We start from the raw sequence: 22,261 nt of genomic DNA, 5'->3' as shown, positions 1-22,261 counted from the left end.
CCACGACTTTGCCACTTCCAGGAATGTGCAAGCCCCGAGGGTGTGCAAGTGGAAATTGCAATCCGTACGACTGAGGCATTTAACGCAAACAGGCCAAAACCCAAAAAACGGGCCAATCAGACCGAGGCATCGGATCAAAGTTTGGCCCCGACGACCGAGGCACGTTTGCTGGGTTTGCTCGGTTTGTCCTATTTGTCTCGTGGGTGTCGTGTGGGAGTGTTTGTTTTTAACCACTCGAACGACTATTCTGATATATCGATATATATATATATATATATATATATTTATATCTATGGATATCCAGTTCTCCAATGTCACTGTACAAATACTACCTGCTGCACAGACCTAAAAGAAAAAGTGGGCAGAGTGGGTTCAGCCAGACCCAGCAAAAACCTACAGCGGAGCTCCGGGCCAGTGAGAAAGCAATTCTGGTGCCTGTCGGTAGTTAGGGATTCAGCCCGAATCCCGAGCCGAGAGTATATATTTCGTATAAACTGAATAAAAGACCCAATGCGTAATGGATATCATAGAAACACAAAAAGACCAAAACTCTACGTATGCATCATCGTCCATGTTGCTGCATCGCAGTTCACCTCCTCAAAACTGTGCAGCGTCGTAAATCCCATCGTGGAGAGATCGAAGGTGCCATCGCCGTCAACCTATAACCAGTTAGTTCAAAACAACAGACGAAGGGGAAGGAAAGGGCAAAGGAAAGGGAACCATACACAATCCATCACCACTGCATCGGCACTCAATTTTCGAATCTGCTTAATAGCCAAGAGCACCAACCCCTGCATGATCGTGGAATAATCCTCTCCACACGGCGAAATCACCGGCGAGGAAATTCCGCCAACCGCTGCAGGGGTCGCCCGCAGGACGGGCATATGATCCGCCAAGGCGGAGCGCTCATTGTAAATCACGATGCTGCCCAGGATAACCCCGTCGGACGGCCGTTTGGCCCGGATGATCCCGCAATTAGGCGCGCCCCCCAGCGCCATGCGATAGATATCCACTACCCCCTGTCGGGCGTACGTCTTGATATGGTCGAGGATAGCCTGGGCAAAGTCCCACCCGTAGACGAGATCGTAGATGACCTCCGCGCTTTGCAGCGTGGCAGTCAGACCGTCCGGCGGCACCCAGGTCGCCAGGTTGCGGAGGATGACACTGCAGACGGGGCGGGAGAGAGCGGTGTTCCAGCCCATATTGGCGAACCATTGGCGCAAGCGTTTGCGCTCGGCGGGATTGACGGTGGGAATGCCAAGGTAGATGCCTGGGAGACGGGAGCCGAGTTGAAAGCGACGCATCCCGTTTCTCTGGAGGAGGGTGCGGATGGCGCGGCCGTGGAGGGAGTGGCCGATAGAGAGCTTTCGGCGACTCGGGTCGACGATTAGACAGCCTAGGACACCTACACCCGTGGAACGGAAGAAATAGGTGGCACAGAAGCCGTAGAGAGCCTGGGTGCTACTATTCCGAACGACGAAGTGGGCTTCGTCGATGTCTTCTTTTCGAAGGAGAAAGCTGCTGGACGTAGCGCCCAGCAGCTCGGATGGTTGGCCCGGTGGGCAATCCGCGCGCATGGTATCTAGGAGAACGTCGAGCGCATAGGAATCGCGCTCTTCGTTCCAGTTTTCCACGAGCCAATGCTGGCGGGACTGGTGAATCTTCTGGGTGCGGCCGATCGACCCCGGCAGCGCGGCCGAGGGTGTGAGGTCGCCATATAAAACCTTGACTAAGGCTTGGAGAGCGGTCTCGGTGAAGTCGTACGTGCATATATAAGTACCGATGGAGGAGTCCACGGCGAAATCATACGGCGAGCTCACTGCTACCACAATCAAGGGTATTTCGCGGCGTTCCCCGGACGGGGAGTAGTGTGACTGGCAGATCATGGAGACATGTTTCGAAAACCCCTGCTGGTACATATTCCGATTTGCATCTGCCGTGACCACGATGACTGCACTCGCCCTCTGAATGAGGTCTTCATGAATGGGACGCACACCGTTCGAGGTATAGGAGGTGTGCAACACACGGCCATGTCTTTGTCGTGAGAGGGCACGTCCCAGTTCTTTAAAGACACTCTCCCCACTCAGGACAGAGGAAGTTCGATCCCCAGGGAAGGTATCAAATGGTCCGTGGGCAGTCTCCGAAACTGAGAGAGATACCGCCGAGGTTGGCAGTGGCCTGACCAGCGGAGTGAGAAGCAAAAGTTCTTCGTCTGCATCGATGACATTGGACAGGGGAAGTAAGTTATTCTTATCTCGCATGACCGTGATAGAAGAGTTGTAAGCTCGGGTGGAAAGATGGGTATGCGACGGTTGCATTTGTGTAAGTGAAGAAAGCCCTGGAGGGTTCAGGGCTTGTTCCCACGAGGTACACCGCGCCTTTAAATCCAGGACGCGTCGTAACGATTGTTCGATTCGTTGTCGGCCGATTATTCCATTCTCCACCCCTAGCTTCAGTCCATTGATGGCCTCTTGCTGGACTGGAAATGACCGACATAACAGGATGACATCGCAGCCAGCGTTCTTTGCCATCACAGTGCCGCCTCCAACACCGATGTTGTGCGTCAGAGCCTCCATTTCTAGGCATTCCGACACCACCACCCCTTGAAATTGGAGGTCTTTCCTGAGAAGCTCGTCCACGACTTGATCACTCAAGCACGCGTGCATTACATTCATTCCAGCTGATGACATCGATACACCGCCCACCATCATCGCATCCAGCCCCTGGGTGATCGCGCTGCGAAAGGGGACCAACGCGCTGAGACTGAGTTGCTCCAATGATTCCGTGATAATCGGGACATCGTTCTGTGAGCCGAGGAACTCCAGATTTCCATACGATGGAAAGTGTTTCCCACAGGTTACCAGACCAGCTTCCTGGTAGCCCCTCATGAACTGCACACCAAATTTGGATGCCTCTTGGGGGTCATCTCCAGAGGTTCGAACTCCCAATGGCTGGTTTCGAACATTAGTCAACACATCCAACACGGGTCCTAAAATCCAATTGACGCCCACTGCCTTGAGCTCCTGCGCGGTGGCCAAGGCGACCTCGTGGGCTAGGGATTTGGATCCCGTGGCCGCAATACCCATGGCACTGGGGAATTGACGAATGTATATTTCGTCATACAAGCTGTTGACGCCGCCATTCTCCTGGTCCAACGCGATAAGCAGAGGGACTGGATGGCCTGCGTCGCGCGCAATGGTCTGCAATTCCAAGACCAATCTAGTGGCATCCTCGGCAGCTATAGGTGCGTGTCAGTAACAGTCCATGGGATCAAAAGCGCGTGACCCGAAGCCAATACATTTCAAATTCTTCGCGGATAACAAGACCGCGCCTAGATGATAGTTCTCTATCAGGGATCGGATCTGTGGATTGACCTCTGTCCCATCAAAGCCCATCATAAAGAGCTGACCCATTTGCCTACAGGGACGTGTCAGCGCAGATTTCCCAAAATGGAAAGTGACCAGGACCAGGTTCCACCGATCATCATACCTATCTAGATCATCCCAGCCTGGGGGCAGCATGTCCTCTTTCCGGGCCATAGCCCTGGAGGAATGCGTGGCAGCCCAAAGGTAGGATTCGAAGGGTGCGTCGGAGGACGGGAACGGTGGTAAGCACAGCGGTTATCGTCAGGTGACGACGTTGCAGGAGTCAAAAGGCCGAGCCTCAGCCGCAAATGTCCAAATGTCGGGGAAGGCTGATAAGATAAGCTCCCCGCTTAAACGGGTGTCACGTGTGTTTACCTAACCAGTTCTTTTCTTGACTGCTGACTAATCTTCCACTTGAACTGATGAGTTTACACCGTTCTGACTCTTCATCTACTCATTTCAGACTCAATTGACTTTCCCCTGACTGTCTTAGGTTCCTTGGAACTACAAAACCTCCCAGATACAGACTTACAAGGTCCATTGTACCATAATACACCCAGTGATACTTCACTTCCAAGCTAGTCCCGTCCTTGTATCACGTGCTGTATTGAATTTACATGACCATACGACTGCGACGCTGTAGGGTTACACTCGAGGGCCACTTCTACAACGTTGTACACCCAAATGGAACCTTCACTTCCACATCTCTTCCTTTTTCCCTCTTCTGGTAGACTATCTCACGACGTCATTCCATCGTGGTGGACTATTGTTGGCTGTCTGTCATTGTTTAGCCACATGGGTCATCTATTGCAGCGGAATGGAGGCTTCCCCATCTTTGTGTCAAGTGCGGCCCATAGAATGAGGTCTGGTTATCAGCGCCATTGGACCTCAATGATACACTTCCGGTAGAGATCCATAGTAGTAGAACGTGTCTGGCCCTATGCGACGTGGGAGATCAGTTTGGCACTGTATCATTGTAACCCATGGGCCCTACATCTTAACATCTTCCATCTCAACCACTTTCAATCTCTTTGGATCTTCTTCCTTTCTTCCATACTCAACTTCACACACACAAGTGACGTAATCATGTATGTGCGACAGCTCTCTTTATCGCATATCTCATCTGGTATATTCACAGCGCTAATACTCTACAGGCGTGTTATCATCAGAGAAGACCCTCGCTCGGCGTCTGTGTACATCGCAGACTACATCATCAGTAAGTTGAGATGACTCGCGATGCTCGACTCTGCTGACTTCTGCATCCAGGCCGCATCCAGGCTTTCAAGCCCACCCCGGAGCAGCCCTTCGTCCTCGGTCTGCCCACCGGCAGCAGCCCGGAGTTTATCTACAAGATCCTCGTGCAGCGCCACCGTGCCGGCGAGATCTCTTTCAAGAATGTCGTGACCTTCAACATGGTAAGAATACCCTTCAGCCTTCTACTCGCAGAGACATCACCCACTCACACCATCACAGGATGAATACGTGGGACTTCCTCGTGACCACCCGGAATCCTACCACAGCTTCATGTACAAGCACTTCTTCTCGCACGTGGACATCCCCCCACAGAATATCAATATTCTCAACGGCGAAGCCACCGATCTGACCGCGGAGTGTGCGGCATTCGAACAGCGCATCGCCCTCTACGGCGGTATTGAGCTCTTCCTCGGCGGCGTCGGACCCGATGGCCACATCGCCTTCAACGAGCCTGGATCCTCGCTCAACAGTCGCACCCGAGTCAAGACCCTCGCCTACGACACCATCCTCGCCAACAGCCGCTTCTTCGGCAACGACGTCACCAAGGTGCCCCGCATGGCCATGACCGTCGGCATCAAAACCATCATGGAGTCACGGGAGGTGGTCATCGTAGCCACGGGCGCACACAAGGCCATCGCCGTGCAGAAGGGACTCGAAGAGGCCGTGAACCACATGTGGACACTGTCCGCGCTGCAGCTCCACCAGCACCCACTGGTTGTGTGTGATCGGGACGCGACTCTCGAACTCAAGGTCAAGACGGTTCGATACTTCGAATCCATCGAGCAGGCTGGAACCGATGCCCGCACCCAGGGACCCGCTCTGGTCTACCGGCCCCGGACTTATGTTCCGGGCCCCATGCCCAAGACCCCCAAGACTGCGCAGCAGGAGACCCCCGATCGAACCCCCGAGAAGGTTCCTAAGGATCTGCGCATCAATACCGAGTTGCACCACGCCATGGAGGATGACGAGCTTACTCCCGATAGCATGTCTTCGCGCCTCGTGGACTCGGCCATTGGTGGTTTGGACGGAACCATCAAGAGTGATCTGATCTTCGACCGTATGGGCACTCGCATGACTGCGCTGTAGGGAAAGATAAGGTATCTTCAGTTCATTTTTCCAATTTCTCTTTGCGGGTTTATTGCGTGACATCTGCATGGCTTATCTTGATTATGGCTTCGGTCCATGGGGTTCCGGCGTTTCGATTTGACCAATAGATGGGCTATCTTTTGATTCTCAATTCTTTCAGTGTAATATTATGATGGTAGCCATAAATTATTCTAATTGTGCATCATTTATCTGTATTCCGTGTTTATTTCCATCGTATGTAGTGTGTCTATCTGAAGTATTGCCGAGTTGATCAACACAGGATCACAGCAGATCAAACATCTCTGGAAGATCTTTGAGTATACACTGTTTAACAGGTCCGAGAACACCAAGTAAGCTTCCAAGGTTAGGAAGACAGAACACCGACCTCTCTCCAGAGTTGAGTAGTATAATTCAATTACTGAATACACGCAAGTCAATAAGAACGGCCAATGCCAGATTTAATTTTGATCAAATCTAGATGCAAATCAATGATTGTCTGTACACTCTGAACCAATTGAGAACATGCATATATATTATTTACAGCTTGGCAAAGACTGAAGGCACCGAGCCGCTCATGTCGACCAGAGTGCTCTTGTTCTGCAGCCAAGCCTCGATACCGCGACGACCATTCTCCACACCCAGACCGCTCTTCTTCCAGCCACCGACAGCCATCTCGGCAGGGCTCTCACCCCAGGTGTTCACCCAGGTGATACCAGCCTGAAGCTGGTCAATGATGCGGTGAGCCTGGTTGAGATCCTTGGTGAAGACACCGGCTGCGAGACCGAGCTCGGTGGTGTTGGCCCGCTGCACGGCCTCTTCGACGGTGTCATAGTACAGGATGGACATGACGGGACCGAAAATCTCTTCCTGGACAATGCGCATGGAATCCGTGCAGTCAGTGAAGATCGTGGGCTTGACCCAGAATCCGGCCTGCAGGTCCTTGGGCAGATCGGGCTTCTCGACACCACCGCAGAGAAGAGTGGCGCGGTCGCCGTCAATACCGTGCTGGATGTAAGAGAGCACCTTCTCGTAGTGAGGCTTGGAGCTCAAGGGACCGAAGTTGGTCTGCTCGTCGAAGAGCGGGCCCGCCCGCACATATTGGATCTTGTCCAGCAAACTTTTCTCGAATGCGGCCTTCATGGCGCGAGGGACGAAGACACGGGTACCGTTGGTGCAGACCTGGCCCGTGCTGTAGAAGTTGGCCATCATCGCGCCATTGACGGCACTCTCCAGCTCTGCATCGGGGCAGACGATCAAGGGGCTCTTACCGCCCAGTTCCATGGTCACGTACTTCATGTTGCCGGCCGCGGAACCTGCGACCTTCTGGCCGGTGGCGACTTGGCCCGTGAAGGAGACCTTGGCGATGGAGGGGTGGCTGGTCAAGTACGCGCCGACGTCACCGGCACCGTTGACCACGTTGAAGACACCATCGGGAAGACCGGCTTCGGTGTAAATCTGTGCCAGAGTCTGGCCGTGGAGGGGTGTGTATTCACTGGGCTTGTAAACCATGGTGTTTCCGGCGGCCAAGCACGCAGCTGACTTCCAAAGGGCACTATATTGCGGTTAGCACAAGTCCATACTCTCTCCTTAATGTGCAATGAAGCTCAATGTCGAATTGGAAACTTACATCTGAATGGGGTAGTTCCAGGCACCAATGCCCGCGCACACTCCAAGAGGAGACTTCTTGGTGTACACCCACGCGTCCTCACGGAGGTGGGTGGTCTCACCGTTGAGACCTCCACCACCAATGAAGTTGGCGTAGTACTCCAACACATCGGCGCCTGTCACGACATCGACGGTGCTCGTCTCGGTGAACGCCTTGCCGGAGTCCAATGTTTCGACGCGGGCGATTTCATCATTGCGCTCGCGCAGGAGGGCGGCGGCCTTGTGGAGGATGCGAGCGCGCGCAATCAGCGGGGTCTGGGCCCAGGAGGGGAATGCCCGGTCCGCCGCGGCGATGGCAGCATCGGTATCACTGTTGGAGGCGACCTGAATGTCGGCCAGCGGGGTTGCGGTGGCGGGGTTGATGGTCTGGAAGGTCTTGCCGGAGGTTGCGGCTTGCACCTTACCGTTGTAGTAGAGCTGACGAGGAGGGAAGGAGAGAGACATGACTGCGTTATGATTGAGATAGCGAATCCACGAAAATCTCCCCGACATGACCTCGGTCTGAAGAAAGTGAGCCACACCGCCTTTAAAAAAAACGGGAACTGACGTACTAACCCCGTCTAGCGCGTATCAGATTCCGAGGATCGTGGCAGAGGTACTGGGTACTCCGCCCTGGCACCAATCCAGTACGTAAGTGCCAAGTACCCTGTACAATGTACGATACGCGGGGGGGCTTAACTCTATTCTTCAACCTTGTCGGGTTTGCAAATCCCTCGACGGACTCGACTTGACTAACTCGACTCCCTGCACTTACTGGACTTTCTCTCTCAACATGGCATATCAGTGCCGTTCCGGAATCCTCCTCCTATCTGAGATGAGCCCCTTGTCGCAGATAGAAACCAGCCGTCTACGATAAGCAAAACGGCCGAGAAAGTCGGTGGGCTCGCATTATCTAAGACTCTCTCCACCATGCAGAGATCGCCACCAGTCAGAGCCGCGCAGTTCGCCGGGCCTAACGGAAAAAAGAAAAAGAAAATTTGAGTAAATAGCCCATCAGCCCACTGGCTCGTCTCCAATTCTTGCCCTTCTCTTTTTTCTATTTTAAAGTTCTCTCCTCTTCCTCTTCCTCTTCCTCTGGTATTCATCATCTCACCATGGCTACCACTAACGAACTCCCCGCTGTCGATGTGAACAGCTACGACTACATCGTCGTCGGTGGCGGCACCGCTGGCTGTGTGATCGCCGCTCGTCTGGCCGAGTACCTCCCCAACAAGCGTACTTTGGTCATTGAGGGTGGTCCCAGTGACTTTATGGACGACCGAGTCCTGAACCTCAAGGAATGGCTCAACCTCCTCGGTGGTGAGCTGGACTACGACTACGGCACCACTGAGCAGCCCATGGGTAAGCTTTCTGCCCCATTCAAACGTCTGCAGCTTGGAGAGCTCGTCAGTCGTGCATGAGACCATGGTGCTGACATTTTCCCCGCAGGTAACAGCCATATCCGCCACTCCCGCGCCAAGGTGCTGGGTGGTTGCTCCAGCCACAACACTCTCATCTCGTTCCGTCCTTTCGAGTATGATTGCCAAAACTGGGTGTCCAAGGGCTGCAAGGGCTGGGACTTTGAGACCTTCACCCGTATCATTGACAACCTGCGCAACACCGTGCAGCCGGTGCACGCCCGTCACCGCAACCAGCTTTGCAAGGACTGGATCCAGGCCTGCTCCTCTGCCATGGACATTCCCGTCATTGAGAACTTCAACGACGACATCCGCAACACTGGAGAGCTGTCCCAGGGTGTGGGCTTTTTCAATGTCTCCTACAACCCCGACGATGGCCGCCGCAGCAGTGCCTCCGTTGCTTACATTCACCCCATTCTTCGCGGCGACGAGAAGCGCCCCAACCTGACCATCCTCACCAACGCTTGGGTTTCCAAGGTCAACGTTGAGGGCGATGCCGTGACCGGTGTCAACGTCACTTTGCAGTCTGGCGAGAAGCTGACCCTTCGTCACAAGAAGGAGACCGTTCTCTGCGCCGGTGCGGTTGACACTCCCCGTCTGATGATGCTCTCTGGTCTCGGTCCCCGTGAGCAGCTGTCTGCTCTGGGCATCCCCGTTGTCAAGGATCTCCCCGGTGTCGGTGAGAACTTGCTCGACCACCCCGAGAGTATCATCATGTGGGAGCTCAACCGCCCCGTCCCCCAGAACCAGACTACCATGGACTCTGACGCCGGTATCTTCCTGCGCCGCGAGCTTCCCAACGCTGCTGGCTTCGACGGCAAGATTGCCGATGTGATGATGCACTGCTACCAGATCCCCTTCACTCTCAACACCACCCGTCTCGGTTACGACGAGATCGTGAATGCCTTCTGCATGACCCCCAACATTCCCCGCCCCCGCTCCCGCGGTCGTCTCTTCCTGACCTCCGCCGACCCCTCCGTCAAGCCTTCCCTGGACTTCCGCTACTTCACCGACCCCGAGGGTTACGATGCCGCCACCATCGTGGCCGGTCTCAAGGCTGCCCGTGAGATCGCCAAGCAGTCTCCCTTCAAGGAGTGGATCAAGCGCGAGGTCGCCCCTGGCCCCAAGATCCAGACCGACGAGGAGCTCTCCGAGTACGGTCGTCGCGTTGCTCACACCGTGTACCACCCGGCCGGAACTACCAAGATGGGTGACGTGCGCAGCGACCCTCTGGCCGTTGTCGACCCCACCCTGAAGGTCCGCGGCCTCAAGGGCGTCCGTATCGCCGATGCCGGTGTCTTCCCCGACATGCCCACCGTCAACCCCATGTTGACCGTGCTGACCATTGGTGAGCGCGCTGCCGAGCTTATCGCCGGTGAGGCTGGCTGGGCTCGCAACCAGCCCCGCCTGTAGAGTGCATCATTCTACGGATCATATATTTTTTTACGTGCCAAAGATCTGACATGCCTGTAAAAGTTGTTTTTTGGGTTCCTATTTTTGTTCATTTTTTTAGCATACAAGCGAGCAGCACCGAGCTCCGTTGGAGTCGAGCGACCATCCCCGCAGGCCGCATGCGGGGGAATTGGCGCTCTCAGTCTACGAGACTGGGATTTACAGAACATTTGTATAAATGACACTATCTTGAATTTTCTTTCTCATCTACTCAGTAGAAAAATAAAAAGTAATGGAAGTAAAGAACAAAAAAAAAAAAAAAGCTCAATTGGTAGTTTGCATTCTATGCTGGATGCCACCAAACTCCTGTAACCAATTCGAAACCAACGATGAGATATGCCCGAATAATTGTGAAAAAAAGGATACCCAAATCAAAAAGAAAGATAACAAAGATAACAAAACATCATACGATGCACTCAAACCACAGCCTTGTCAGTATCATGGATCTTAGCTCCGAACTTCCAGACCTGATCGACCGTCAAAGTCGGGCCCGAGAACGGATCCTCGCATTCTCCCAAAATGACCAGATCCGCATCCGCCCCACTCTCCAACGATCCCTTCACACCCTCCAACCCAAGCAAACGCGCTGGCACTGCAGTGACCGCATTAATCGCCGCAGCCGTCGACGCCCCAGACCAGCGCCGGAAGTTGTTCACACACTCAATAAGCGTCGCAGAGGACCCAGCGATCTTATCGGAGCCTTCCAGCGTCAGGCGCGCGCCCGTCTTGACGATTCGCTCCCCATTCGTCCAGTCATAGGTTCCATCGGGCAATCCACACAGACGCATCGCATCCGTCACCAGGACCAGACCGTCCGGGTGGGCATTGTAGGCGATCTTGATGCTGGTCGGGTGCAGATGGATCCCGTCAGCGATGACGCCGTAGAAGGGTCTGCGGCGCTCGGACTGGCCCAGCAGGCCGAAGATGCCTGGGTTGCGGTGGTAGAAGGGGCGCATGGCGTTGAAGAGGTGGGTGACCATGCGGGCGCCTTGGTGGGTGGCGGCCACGGCTTGCTCGTAGGTTGCGTCGGAGTGGCCGATGGAATAGATGATGCCGCGGCTGGCGATCTCGGGGATCTGGGCCATCATGTTGCCGACTTCGGGGGCGGCGGTGATCATCTTGATAGGGTTGGGGTTGACATTGTCGGCGCCGTAGCAGGCGAGGATGTCGGCGAAGGTCTCTGCGGAGAGGAGGACTTCGGACTTGTGGATGCCGTTGCGGCCGGGGCTGATGAAGGGGCCTTCGGCGTGGGCACCGAGGGATTCGGCGCCATCTTGCGGTTTGTGAACCTTGGCTGTTGGGCCGAGAGAGGGAAGCACCTGGTTTTTGGTGTGTTAGTCGAGAGCTTTTTTTTTATTTTGAGTTTCTCGTGGTGATGTTGTGTTTTTCTTACCTTGTGGTATACTTCGGCGGTGGAGCTAACCACAGTCGGGAGGTATGAGGTCACACCGGTCCGCGCCAGACCTTTGTTCACCATGCGCAGACCCTCGTCGTATTCCTCCTTGGTGTCGGCAGGGACCGAGAAGTCAAATCCGTGTGCGCCATTGAGCTGGACATCGATCATGCCGGGGGCGACGATGCGGCCGCCCAGATCAATGATCTCATCTGGTGACAGGTGGAGCTCATAGAAGGCTTCCTGGTCTTTGAGAATCTTGCCCGTGAGAGAATCAATCCAGAGATCTTGTTCGACTAAAGCTGTCCCGCGCACCAATCGACAGTTGGTGAACTTGGTGATACGCGGAGTGGCCGCTGTTTTTCCCGGCATATTGCCTATCAGTGCTATCTGCGATAGCTTGAGATAGGTGAGAGAGAGAGATAGCCAAGATGTTTCAGATACCGAGGTTGACTAAAAGGAAACAAGAAAAAGGACGAGGGGAAGCCAAGTACATAAACGACCAGATATGTAACACGAGGGACTACAGGTGACATTCGGCATGCCGATGTGGTAGACTCGTGGCTGACAACTTCCGGAAGATACGTACCGTCCGTACTGTCCGTAGTGTCCGTACTACAGTTACTGTATGTTTACCATACCTCAACTTCAATACAGCAGAATACCGATTACATACTCACTCGGTCTGGTTCAGACCGCCCCCGCATGCGACACTCCGCATGCGGGTCTGCCGATGCAACTCTGCCATCTTTTGTCTCTCTCGACCCAGTTGGACTCGGCACACAATCATTCACTGGGACCCAAACTTGTCATTATTCATCGGCTCATCACTCCTCCACTTGCTGCACCATGGTTCGTTCAACTGAGCTCCTCCTCTCCAGAGTCTCCATCTCCCCCGCAACCCCGTGCAATTCATGATGGTGTCGCATCCAAAAAAACTGGGTCCCCCAGATAAGACCACAAAGCTCGGCTACTGGCTAAACTCACTAGTGTCAGAAAAAAAAGTCATCTACTTCAATCTTCAATTCCGCTGTTTGAAGATCTTCAGCTTTTCCGTTTACAGGGTTCTGCTTCCAATTTGCACTTCCCTACATTCTTCACGGCCATTCTCACGTGGCCACATTCCGCCTCCTTGGTTCATTTGTTATTCCTTAATACCCGGTTGATTCCCCTGTAGATCCGATCTGTTTCTTCTTCCAACTATGGCGAGTCCTGAGGAGAAGCAGGAACAGAGACAAATGGAGTTGGCGCAGGAGCATGATGCGGCCTCGTCTTCCGATCCGGAGTCCGGGGTCGACCAAGCGGTGATAGGCCCCGCGTGGATGTACAAGCCCATATTCAAATGGGGCAACTGGCAGGCCCCCTATTTTGCCTCCCCGGAGATGCAACTATACCTGGTCTCGTTCGTCTGTTTCTTATGTCCTGGCATGTTCAATGCCGTCAGTGGCCTCGGTGGCGGTGGCCAGGTCAACCCCCACGATGTGAACAACGCCAATACAGCCCTATACAGTACCTTTGCCGTGGTAGGCTTCTTCGCGGGTTCGATTGCCAATCGAATCGGTCTTCGCTTGACCCTGTCTCTCGGTGGTCTGGGCTACTTCCTCTACGTCGCGGCTCTTTTGTCGTACAATATCAATGAGAATGCCGGTTTCCTGATCTTCGCCGGTGCTTTCCTCGGTGTCTGTGCCGGTCTGCTATGGTGTGCTCAGGGCGCGGTGATGTTGAGTTATCCCCGGGAGCACGAGAAGGGAAAATATATCGCCATCTTCTGGGTTATCTTTAACCTGGGTGGTGTGATTGGCAGTTTGGTAAGTGGCATTGAGAACTTTCCCCCTCGAACTCGAGGCTAATTGCATATCAGATTCCTCTCGGTCAAAACATGCACTCCAACGCCGGGAGAGTCGACAACGCCACATACATCGCCTTCCTGGTTCTCATGGCCATCGGGTTCATCCTCTGCTGGTGCATCGCCGACTGTAAGCATGTCAAGCGCAAGGATGGTTCCCGAATTATCGTCATCAAGAACCCGACTTGGAAATCAGAGTTCCTGGGTCTGTGGGAGACACTGCTGCAGGATTCGTACATCGTCCTCATGTTCCCCATGTTCCTCGCCAGTAACTGGTTCTACGGATACCACTTCAACGCCGTCAACCTGGCCTACTTCAACGTCCGCACCCGCGCCCTCAACAGTCTCCTGTACTGGTTGATGCAGATGGTGGGCGCTTTCGTCTTTGGTCAGCTATTGGATTTGAAGGGTCTGTCCCGGCAATGGCGCGCCAAGCTCAACTTTGGCATTCTGGTTGCTGTGACTATGGCTATTTGGGGCGGTGGCTACGTCTTCCAGAGAGGGTACACGAGGGAGTCTGGCGAGATCGGTACCGACTTCACCGACAGTAACTACATTGGCCCCATGTTCCTGTACATGTTTTACGGGTTCTACGATGCTGCGTTCCAGACCTGCACCTACTGGTACATGGGATCCCTTTCCAACAACAGCCGCAAGCTGGCCAACTTTGCTGGTTTCTACAAGGGCATCCAGTCTGCCGGTGCTGCTGGCATGTGGAGGTAAGTTAATCATCCAATGCTCCTACTATTTATTCACTTGCTAACAAATCACAGCCTGGATGCTCAGGAGACACCCTATATGACCGAATTTGCCTCTTGCTGGGGCATTCTCATGGGCAGCATGCTCATCGCCTCGCCCGTCATTTTCTTCAAGATTAAGAACAGCACTGCTGTCGAAGAAGATTTGCGATTCTCAGACAACACCACTGCTGATGTGATGGGCGCTACTGCGACCCATGAACTCGGCGAGATGGAGAAGCACCAGGCAGCGGATCACACGCCGACTGAGACTCTTCGCGAGTCGCAAGACGAGCCGGCCCCCCGAGCCTGAGTTCTCAGCTTTTCAATTGTACCACCACGGATTTATTAGATTTTTTACACCTACCCTCACGGAACTTGCATTTACGCGGCGTGTCATTCTTTTCTCTCCCATCCACGAGACTTCCTCGTGAGTATTTCACCCAACGAATCTTCAATGTCAACTCTTCTCTTGAATATGTATATGATTTGTGGTCTTTTACCTTGTATGTACGGTGGAACTATAATGAACGTCCAAAATGGCGGAATCGAGTAGACTCAGAGGGAACTCCGAGTGGTTCAATCCAAGAATTTCATCCCATCTGATCTTCCACGTAATATCTCCATCAAACCTTCGTCGCCGATGGCAAAGGCACAGAAGACTGCGTGTGAGTCGCCTCACTAGGTCCCTCGGACCCGAAATCAGCCGTCAACTTCTTCTTCCCCTCCGGCAGCTCCCAACCAAACACAGTCCGATTGAACAACTGCAACGATGCTTCAGGCTGATAATACGGCACCTCATGACCCGCCTCATAAACGCGCGTGAAGCTGAAGTTGCCATACTCCCTCGTCTCGCCGTATTCAACACCGTCAACAAGGAAGGGCGCGTAGCCCGCCTTGCGGAACTGCTTGCTGTGCTTATACTTTGTCGCGAGGGAGACAGCCTCGCCACCGAACCAGTTACAGATATAATCTGCGTCTCCGTAGATGAGAGCTACGCGTACAGGGCGCGCGAGAATATCTTCTAGATCTTCGAGGAAGTTCGGCCAGACGAAGTCGCCGGTTTGCTGGAAGGCGAAGTAGATCTCGTTGTTGGATTGCGTGTAGTTCAGGTCAACTCCCAGAGCGTTCAGAACGCTGTCTTTGGCGAGGTAGTTCTGGTAGTAGGATTCTGGGGTTGGGTCGTCGCGTGGATGCCGGATGTCATAGACACCGCGGCCGCTGAAGGAGTAGTAGGGGCCCTCTGGAAAATGTCAGTAGTGGTTTCTTGGTTGAAGATAGGAATGGGGTAGACGAACCGACGTTGTCACGGCACATGTTTGTCGCTTCCGTGCAGAGGGCGTGGTCGGAGAGGGAGGTGCGGTTGGTCAGCTTGCAGGTTAGAACCTGATCCTGGCAGCCGTTGGGCATCTCGTTGGCGAACTTCATGTAGTTGTAGACGGTGTCGTTGACCTAAGAGGTGTGAGTATACTTGGAGTTTGCTACATTAATTGGGCTACTCACGGCCTTGATGCCATACGTGTTGTTCACAGCAAACTCGGGGTAGTGAGGAGCTTGAATGCCCTCGTCGATGATGCCGTTGATTATACCCAGAGTGTTGAAGTCAAGCTGAACGCCCTTCTGAGTGCCGTTGGCAATCTTCTGGTTCTCACGGTAGAAGTGGTTGAAGAACTATGACGGTCAGTATTGCACGTTGCTCTATCTTAGTATCGATTGGCTTACAGCAGGGCCATAGTGTCTGTAACAGGTTAGTGACTGATAGTAGACATAAATCCAGAAGACACTCACCCTCCATAACTCTCAGTCCAGAGGTTGAAGCTCTTTGACTTGATCTTCGAGTCCAACTTGGACAATCCACTGAGGAATCCCTGCAGGACTTCCCAGGTAGCTTTAGCAGCCAGCTCAGTGGTATCGATAGCAGTGGCATTGATGACAGGATAGCGACCATCCACGCCAGCCACGGAACCATCTTCAAAGGAGCCCGTGATGGGGTTCAAGGACCCAGCACCCTTCTCGGCGTATGAGAAACCTGTCGTCTCATTAGCCAAGCTCAAAGACAAACAACAATGATAAACCTACCGACACCCAGTGGCTGGGACAAGAACAGCATATTAGAAACCTCATTCCAAGAATGCTTGTTAATAACCGTCTCATTATCCTTGTTCACGGTACAAGGACCCAATTCCTCGAAAAGTCCAATCAAAGAATCACTTCCAGGGCCACCATTCAGCCACAAAGTGATAGGGGCGTTCTCAGGATCATGTCGAGCCTCAAAGAACCAAAAGAACGTATGTTCCGTCGGGGAAAGATCAACATAACCCGAATACGAATTCACACCGGGGGTAGTCTCACAGACACCCTCTTTACCAGGCTCTTTATAGCGAATCGTGACATTATTCGCCGTCTTAATGGTTTTCACACCCGTCGCATGATTAGGCAGTTGACGAGCGAACAGCCCCTCAAAGGACGGGACCGAGGCTGCCGTTACGGCGGGTAACAGTGAGATCCACGAGAAACGCATGGTGGACGCCTTGGAGGATTTAGTGCCATGGCGGGCTCGTACTTATAGGAAAAGGATTTGTCTCGGGGCATTGGTAGGTTGCCTAATCAGCGATCTCCGTTGGACGTCCGGTGGTCGAAGGTACGCCCGACAAAGCCCGCTCGGTAAGGGTCCACTTCAGGGGCTGATGGGGGCCTGATTGGAAGCTGGTTGGACGTGCATTGAGTGCATTGGCGGTGCATAGAGGGGGCTGTGGATTCTGATTTGATGAACGAGGCTGGATCGAGTGGATGAGGGGAAAGATCGACACTCAATGCAGGGTTGGGGTAAACAGTCGCTGATGGCGTCGCTGCCAAGAGTTGTTAGCCTCCAATCATCCTGTATCTTTGGCCGGTGGACATGTTCCAAGGTTGCTTTGGGGTCGCAAGGGTCACAAAAGAGAGATAATAGAGAGAATGATGGATGTGCAGTGGTTTGTGGCGTGATGTGTTTGCTTTATGCATCATTATTTGGTCGAGTGTATCGAGGTTACAGTGCGCAGTAGATATAGATCAGTTTCACATTATATCCACATTAATACCGAGATCGAACATCTAGGCCCATGCATTCTCCCTCCCCACTAAGAGAATTGTCCATAATTGCCCTCCCTGCCATACAGTACTTTCATAGTACCACTGGCATCGGTGTAGTAAATTGCACCGGTCTTCTGCGTGCCAACCCAAGTATCGGAATGCATAAAGGCATTGCTCCATGAGAATCGAGTCCCGCTACCCTGGCAATTATACAGACTGTTGATCACAACAGTATCAGTAATCAAACCGATGCCCCAAACCACCGCGTAGATTTGAATAGTGGCACCGCCGACTGGGGTCAAAGAACTGACACTCCAGGTATTCGCGGACAGACTCTGAGCACCGGGGACGATGGTGGAAGTACCGGCATTCTTGTAGCGAATGAAGACACGCCATTCATTATCGCAAGTGTAGAGCAGAGACAGGCTGGGGGTCGTGGTGAACCACGAGTCGGTCGATGGGAAGGGATTGGTGAAGGGGCCAAAGAGAGCATTAGTGTTAACCACAATGTTACTGCCTGAGTATAGGTTTGCCTGGGCAACGGTGGTCTGGTCGGTGTCGCCGAGACTGAATTTGGAGATTGCCAGTGTGGTGCAGTGCTGGGTCGCAGTGACGACTGCCTGAGTAGTGCTAACGACAATAACAGCACTGGTGGAAGTGAATGTCTGGGTGACTGTTTGGTCAATGGTGACGTCTACCGTGGCATAGTCGGTAGTGGTGCTCGAGTCAACAGTGGTGAAGTATGAAGTAGCTAGCACAGTTGAAGGAACAGTCGAGGTAACAGTGTCTGTGTTTGTGATGTCGGTGGTCACAGAAGTTGTGACGGAGACACTGGCAGTTTGAGTGGTGGTTACAGGGAGGGTCGTTGTTACAGTAACCTAGAAGAGTTAGAATATTGCATAGGACGATAGGTTGAACGTTGATGGAGAACATACAGTTGGAGTAGCGGCCACAATAGTAGTCGTGGTAGTGACAGTTGGAGTAGTGAGATGCAAGCAATTGCAAGCATTGGTGATGAAGGCTTTGCTCTGCTTTTGGAGACAAGACGGTGTGACGATGGCCAATCCGCGCTTTTGCTCTTCCGAGCGACGGCGATCATAGATTATATCTGTCGTCGTTGAGGCAACAAACGAAACGACTGTGCTTGGGACAATCTCAGTGACAGTAGCAGTGGAGACGTCGGTGATAGTAGCAGTATCAGTCACGTCAACGGTGATGACGGTCGACACCGTCTCGGTCACATCGATGACCTCAGTGACGGGGATTGTGGTGAAGTCCACCTCGGTGGCGGTAAAGTAGTCACTGACCACAACCACGACTGTCTCAGTGGCAGTGACTGTCTCAGTGCCTGTCGTGTACGCGGTGGCAGTCGTAGTTGTCACTGCCGGAGTGGAAGTGGCAGAGACAATCTTGGTGGAGGTCTGAATCCCCAGAGCACTTGTGCAGAATGCATCTGCTTTGGAGTCCAGCTTGAGAATTCCCACCACGAGAGTTTCCAAGAGACAGAAGTCTCGCGGTTGAAGAACGTTCACATCTTCGTTCACTGGAAGTCCATTGGCCAGACCAGCCAGAGCGGCGGCGGCTAATGCGAGAAGTCGGACCATTGCAAGTATAGAAATACAAAGTAATTGATGATCCGGGCACTCGAATCAGGGCAAGTGATGAGTATTTATACCATTGTGATTTTCCTAACACCGCTCAAGGGCTATCAAGCCGCTGGGCTGTTGAACCGGCGAAGCCATGGTCAATACCACTGGAGGACAATGAAGCCGATGTATTCAGTTGAAAATGAAGCCTAACTTGGTCAAAAGCTGCAGGTCCCAGAGTCCGAGTGAGAATAAGCGATATCTAGCTCAGCTGAGCCAGTAAACTTGTGGGGCATGTCCAGCGTGGCTGAGCTAGGACTAAGCATAACGTAGAGCGCTGGAGTCACAGAGTTGCCCCATGGCAAACATGTTCGGCATAGCCGGTTGTATGTTGAAGTTAGATGAAGCGACACCCGAGGGGGTACTTCCCAGTGGCCTCTAGCGACTGCGTTAGACCCGGGAAAGACCGAAAGCAGTTAGTCTGACACACTAGGCGACGCTAGTCTGGCTTACTAGCTTGTATTTAGTCACTCGTTCAGATATTCAGACTTAACACACTAACTACATAGTTACCTGGTAATTGTGTTCAGGTCTTTGTCACAGTCTTTCGCCCGATCTATTTCAAAGACGTCACCTTTGTCGGTCGTGTCCTTCAGATTCGACGACCAGGGTGATAGTGCGCAGTGATGGATAGTTCGGCATCGGTACCAGGTTATCATCTTATAGTATTCAATGAGCGTCATCGCACAGCAACGCATATTGTTTGAACTCGCATGTCAATTTCTCGTCACCGGAATATTGCAATGTATCAACAATGGTGTTGCATGCCCGACCACATGGCGTGGCAGCTCCTCATAGCAGCCGCTCAGCAGAGCTGGGTGTCGTTTTGGCGCTCCTGCTGCAATGTAATACTTGTCTAGCAACGAATACCCCATCCACAGAATTGCCAGAATTCAAACTGAAGGGCTTTTGGCATCGCCGGCGAAAAGTCACTCAGCACAACCCACAACCCCCAGGATCCGAGAAAACATGGCGACCTGCTTCAACCCAATTCACTCATATCATTCCTTTCCTTTCAGCACACAAATAGAGAAAAGATGGAAGTTGTCAGTAGCAGTGTGTCAGTGTGGTGTAGTAGAGAAGAAGGGAGAGAGCGGAGTGGGATCTTCCCCACAGGAAATGCGGGGAGATCACGTGGCTAGCATCGGTTAGCATCGGCAGGACAGTACTACTTCAGAACGCAATAAACCAGACGGAATACTCCTTTTCTTTCCTGATAGACTGATCTCTTTGCCTGCATTGAATTCCTCATCATGACTTCCAGGTACAGCGGGCTTCTTCCCCGCAACTTCCGTCCTTATCTACCCCGAAACCACCTCCGCATTCGCGCTCTACCGCCGCTTCTCTCGCGGAGGTTCCATGCCAGCTCTTTGCTGTGGGGGATTAAGTCACAGGTTCTGAAAGATGTGGGAGAAGGTGAGCTCTTTCTATGTGCTGGTTCTATGGGTTCCTTTGCTCACAATTGCTACAGGCATCACGGAAGTTCAGATCATTCAATGGTACGTGGAGGAAGGGGCTCACATAGAGGAATGGAAGCCATTGTGTCAATATCAGTCAGATAAAGCTGTCGATGATGTAAGTCATATCATTTGAGTTGGGATTGAATGAACAATGGCTAACAGCTTCAGATTACTTCGAGATACGAGGGTGTTATTAAGAAGCTTCATTTTGAGACGGACGATACAGTACCAACGGGAAGGGTATGTCCCAAAACCTCCTTCCAAGCAAAATGATACTCGAGCTCAATTGACATTTTTCCAGGCACTCTGCGATATTGAAGTGGATGATGGAAAATACCCAGATGATAATCCCCCACATGAACCAAAGGCAGCGCCAGCTGCTCCATCCCCAGCCAGCGAAGTAGCAGCCGCAACACAAGCAGCAGAGTCCTCACTGGCAGCTCCCCCTCCATTCCCCCCTCCTGAGGCGGCTCCCAAGTCCAAAAATGCATCCCTTGCAGTCCCCGCCGTGCGTGGGCTGCTAAAGAGCCACGGCATCAACATCCTCGATGTCACTGGCTCCGGCAAAGACGGACGCGTGATGAAAGACGATGTCCTCAAATTTGTCGCAGCGAGAGATTCTCCCGCCTCGCCACTACCCGTTCCATCCTCTGTTTCCCCAGACGCACGGCAAACAGAGTCTACCGTCAACCTCACCCCGATCCAATCACAAATGTTCAAGACCATGACCAAATCTCTAAACATTCCCCACTTCCTCTACGCCGACGAACTCAAAGTCAACGACATTACCGCCATCCGCAAGAAACTCGCCAGCGACAAGCGCGACCCAACCAAAATCACATTCCTCCCCTTCGTCGTGAAAGCCGTCTCACAAGCCCTGAACGAATTCCCCCTCCTCAACGCAAAAGTAGATACCAGTGACCCCAACAAGCCCAAACTGACCATGCGAGCCAAGCACAACATCGGCATCGCCATGGACACGCCAAATGGACTAATTGTCCCAAATATCAAGGACGTAGCCAGCCGTTCGATCTTCGACATTGCCGCCGAGATCACGCGCCTCAGTGCCCTGGGCAAGGAAGGGAAGATGACGCCCGCCGATCTCAGCGGCGGTACCATTACCGTCTCTAATATTGGAAACATCGGCGGCACATATGTGGCGCCGGTGATTGTGCCGACCGAAGTGGCGATTCTTGGAGTTGGTCGGTCGAGGGCTGTGCCGGTTTTTGATGATGCGGGCGAGGTTACGCGTGGGGATATGGTTAACTTCAGTTGGAGCGCCGACCATCGGGTTGTTGATGGAGCGACGATGGCTCGTATGGGCAATCGGGTCCGGGAGCTGATTGAATCGCCGGAGCTGATGCTTTTGAACTTGCGCTAGATGGTATATTCGAACTGGGTGGCGATGTCTAGATCATAGCTTCGGTTTCTATACATGATGAAATGCATGATAAAATTTTCCAGTATAGAAACATGGGTTTGTAAATATCTCAGGCGTGGATAATCATTTGATGGTGCAAAGTCAGCTCTTTAACTGCACAGACGGCTTCCCTAGGCTTATTGTTACTTGTGATGCTGCTTGTTCACTTTAACTATTAGCTATTCTTTGCATTTTTCTCTGGAATTTAGGTTAATTCATACGTGCGATGTGCTAAGCATGATATCAATGACATCATAGTTTGAGTCAAGTTTAAGGATATGAATATCCAGTAGACAATTCAATTGGCATGATGTATAGACCCCCAAAACAGGGCCATGAGAAATCTGTATAGCCAGACAGATGATAACTTCGACAGGCCCGAAACACGAGCCCTCCAAACGCCAAATCTAACAAGGACCGGTGGCAGAGCCGGACCAAAACACCAGACACCGTGGGAGGGAGAAAACA

At 52.8% G+C, this 22,261-nt stretch overlaps 9 protein-coding genes across 9 annotated transcripts; 4 read left to right on the top strand and 5 right to left on the bottom strand.

Annotated features, from left to right (window-relative positions):
* Positions 1-551: 551 nt before the first annotated feature.
* N7506_007043 (putative beta-N-acetylglucosaminidase) lies at positions 552-3,539 on the bottom strand (the record flags this gene model as incomplete). Its single annotated transcript, XM_056956336.1, has 4 exons — positions 552-659; positions 726-3,238; positions 3,299-3,417; positions 3,490-3,539. The coding sequence occupies 4 exons, from the start codon at positions 3,537-3,539 to the stop codon at positions 552-554; spliced, it is 2,790 nt and encodes a 929-aa protein (XP_056810670.1).
* A 912-nt stretch (positions 3,540-4,451) lies between these two features.
* On the top strand, positions 4,452-5,705 carry N7506_007042 (uncharacterized protein; the record flags this gene model as incomplete). The annotated part of the gene is made up of 3 exons (XM_056956335.1): positions 4,452-4,581; positions 4,632-4,780; positions 4,839-5,705. 3 exons carry the CDS (start codon positions 4,452-4,454, stop codon positions 5,703-5,705), a joined length of 1,146 nt encoding a protein of 381 aa, XP_056810669.1.
* A 537-nt stretch (positions 5,706-6,242) lies between these two features.
* On the bottom strand, positions 6,243-7,814 carry N7506_007041 (uncharacterized protein; the record flags this gene model as incomplete). The annotated part of the gene is made up of 2 exons (XM_056956334.1): positions 6,243-7,257; positions 7,333-7,814. The coding sequence occupies 2 exons, from the start codon at positions 7,812-7,814 to the stop codon at positions 6,243-6,245; spliced, it is 1,497 nt and encodes a 498-aa protein (XP_056810668.1).
* A 650-nt stretch (positions 7,815-8,464) lies between these two features.
* N7506_007040 (GMC family oxidoreductase) lies at positions 8,465-10,180 on the top strand (the record flags this gene model as incomplete). Its single annotated transcript, XM_056956333.1, has 2 exons — positions 8,465-8,711; positions 8,799-10,180. 2 exons carry the CDS (start codon positions 8,465-8,467, stop codon positions 10,178-10,180), a joined length of 1,629 nt encoding a protein of 542 aa, XP_056810667.1.
* A 455-nt stretch (positions 10,181-10,635) lies between these two features.
* N7506_007039 (N-acetylglucosamine-6-phosphate deacetylase) lies at positions 10,636-11,984 on the bottom strand (the record flags this gene model as incomplete). Its single annotated transcript, XM_056956332.1, has 2 exons — positions 10,636-11,538; positions 11,613-11,984. The coding sequence occupies 2 exons, from the start codon at positions 11,982-11,984 to the stop codon at positions 10,636-10,638; spliced, it is 1,275 nt and encodes a 424-aa protein (XP_056810666.1).
* An 830-nt stretch (positions 11,985-12,814) lies between these two features.
* N7506_007038 (unc-93 family MFS transporter) lies at positions 12,815-14,508 on the top strand (the record flags this gene model as incomplete). The annotated part of the gene is made up of 3 exons (XM_056956331.1): positions 12,815-13,420; positions 13,474-14,177; positions 14,232-14,508. 3 exons carry the CDS (start codon positions 12,815-12,817, stop codon positions 14,506-14,508), a joined length of 1,587 nt encoding a protein of 528 aa, XP_056810665.1.
* A 313-nt stretch (positions 14,509-14,821) lies between these two features.
* Positions 14,822-16,716, bottom strand: N7506_007037 (Peptidase S10 serine carboxypeptidase; the record flags this gene model as incomplete). The annotated part of the gene is made up of 6 exons (XM_056956330.1): positions 14,822-15,438; positions 15,494-15,647; positions 15,699-15,866; positions 15,918-15,933; positions 15,984-16,224; positions 16,275-16,716. The coding sequence occupies 6 exons, from the start codon at positions 16,714-16,716 to the stop codon at positions 14,822-14,824; spliced, it is 1,638 nt and encodes a 545-aa protein (XP_056810664.1).
* A 598-nt stretch (positions 16,717-17,314) lies between these two features.
* Positions 17,315-18,871, bottom strand: N7506_007036 (uncharacterized protein; the record flags this gene model as incomplete). The annotated part of the gene is made up of 2 exons (XM_056956329.1): positions 17,315-18,145; positions 18,203-18,871. 2 exons carry the CDS (start codon positions 18,869-18,871, stop codon positions 17,315-17,317), a joined length of 1,500 nt encoding a protein of 499 aa, XP_056810663.1.
* A 1,295-nt stretch (positions 18,872-20,166) lies between these two features.
* On the top strand, positions 20,167-21,754 carry N7506_007035 (uncharacterized protein; the record flags this gene model as incomplete). Its single annotated transcript, XM_056956328.1, has 4 exons — positions 20,167-20,329; positions 20,385-20,488; positions 20,542-20,613; positions 20,675-21,754. 4 exons carry the CDS (start codon positions 20,167-20,169, stop codon positions 21,752-21,754), a joined length of 1,419 nt encoding a protein of 472 aa, XP_056810662.1.
* Between the last annotated feature and the right edge of the window lie 507 nt (positions 21,755-22,261).

The sequence above is a fragment of the Penicillium brevicompactum genome, assembly GCF_028827555.1.
Source record: "Penicillium brevicompactum strain IBT 35665 chromosome Unknown utg000005l_segment0_segment0, whole genome shotgun sequence".
NCBI classification, from domain to species: Eukaryota; Fungi; Ascomycota; class Eurotiomycetes; order Eurotiales; family Aspergillaceae; genus Penicillium; species Penicillium brevicompactum.
Note: the sequence above shows the minus strand (reverse complement) of the source record. Positions and strands in the feature narration are given on the sequence as shown.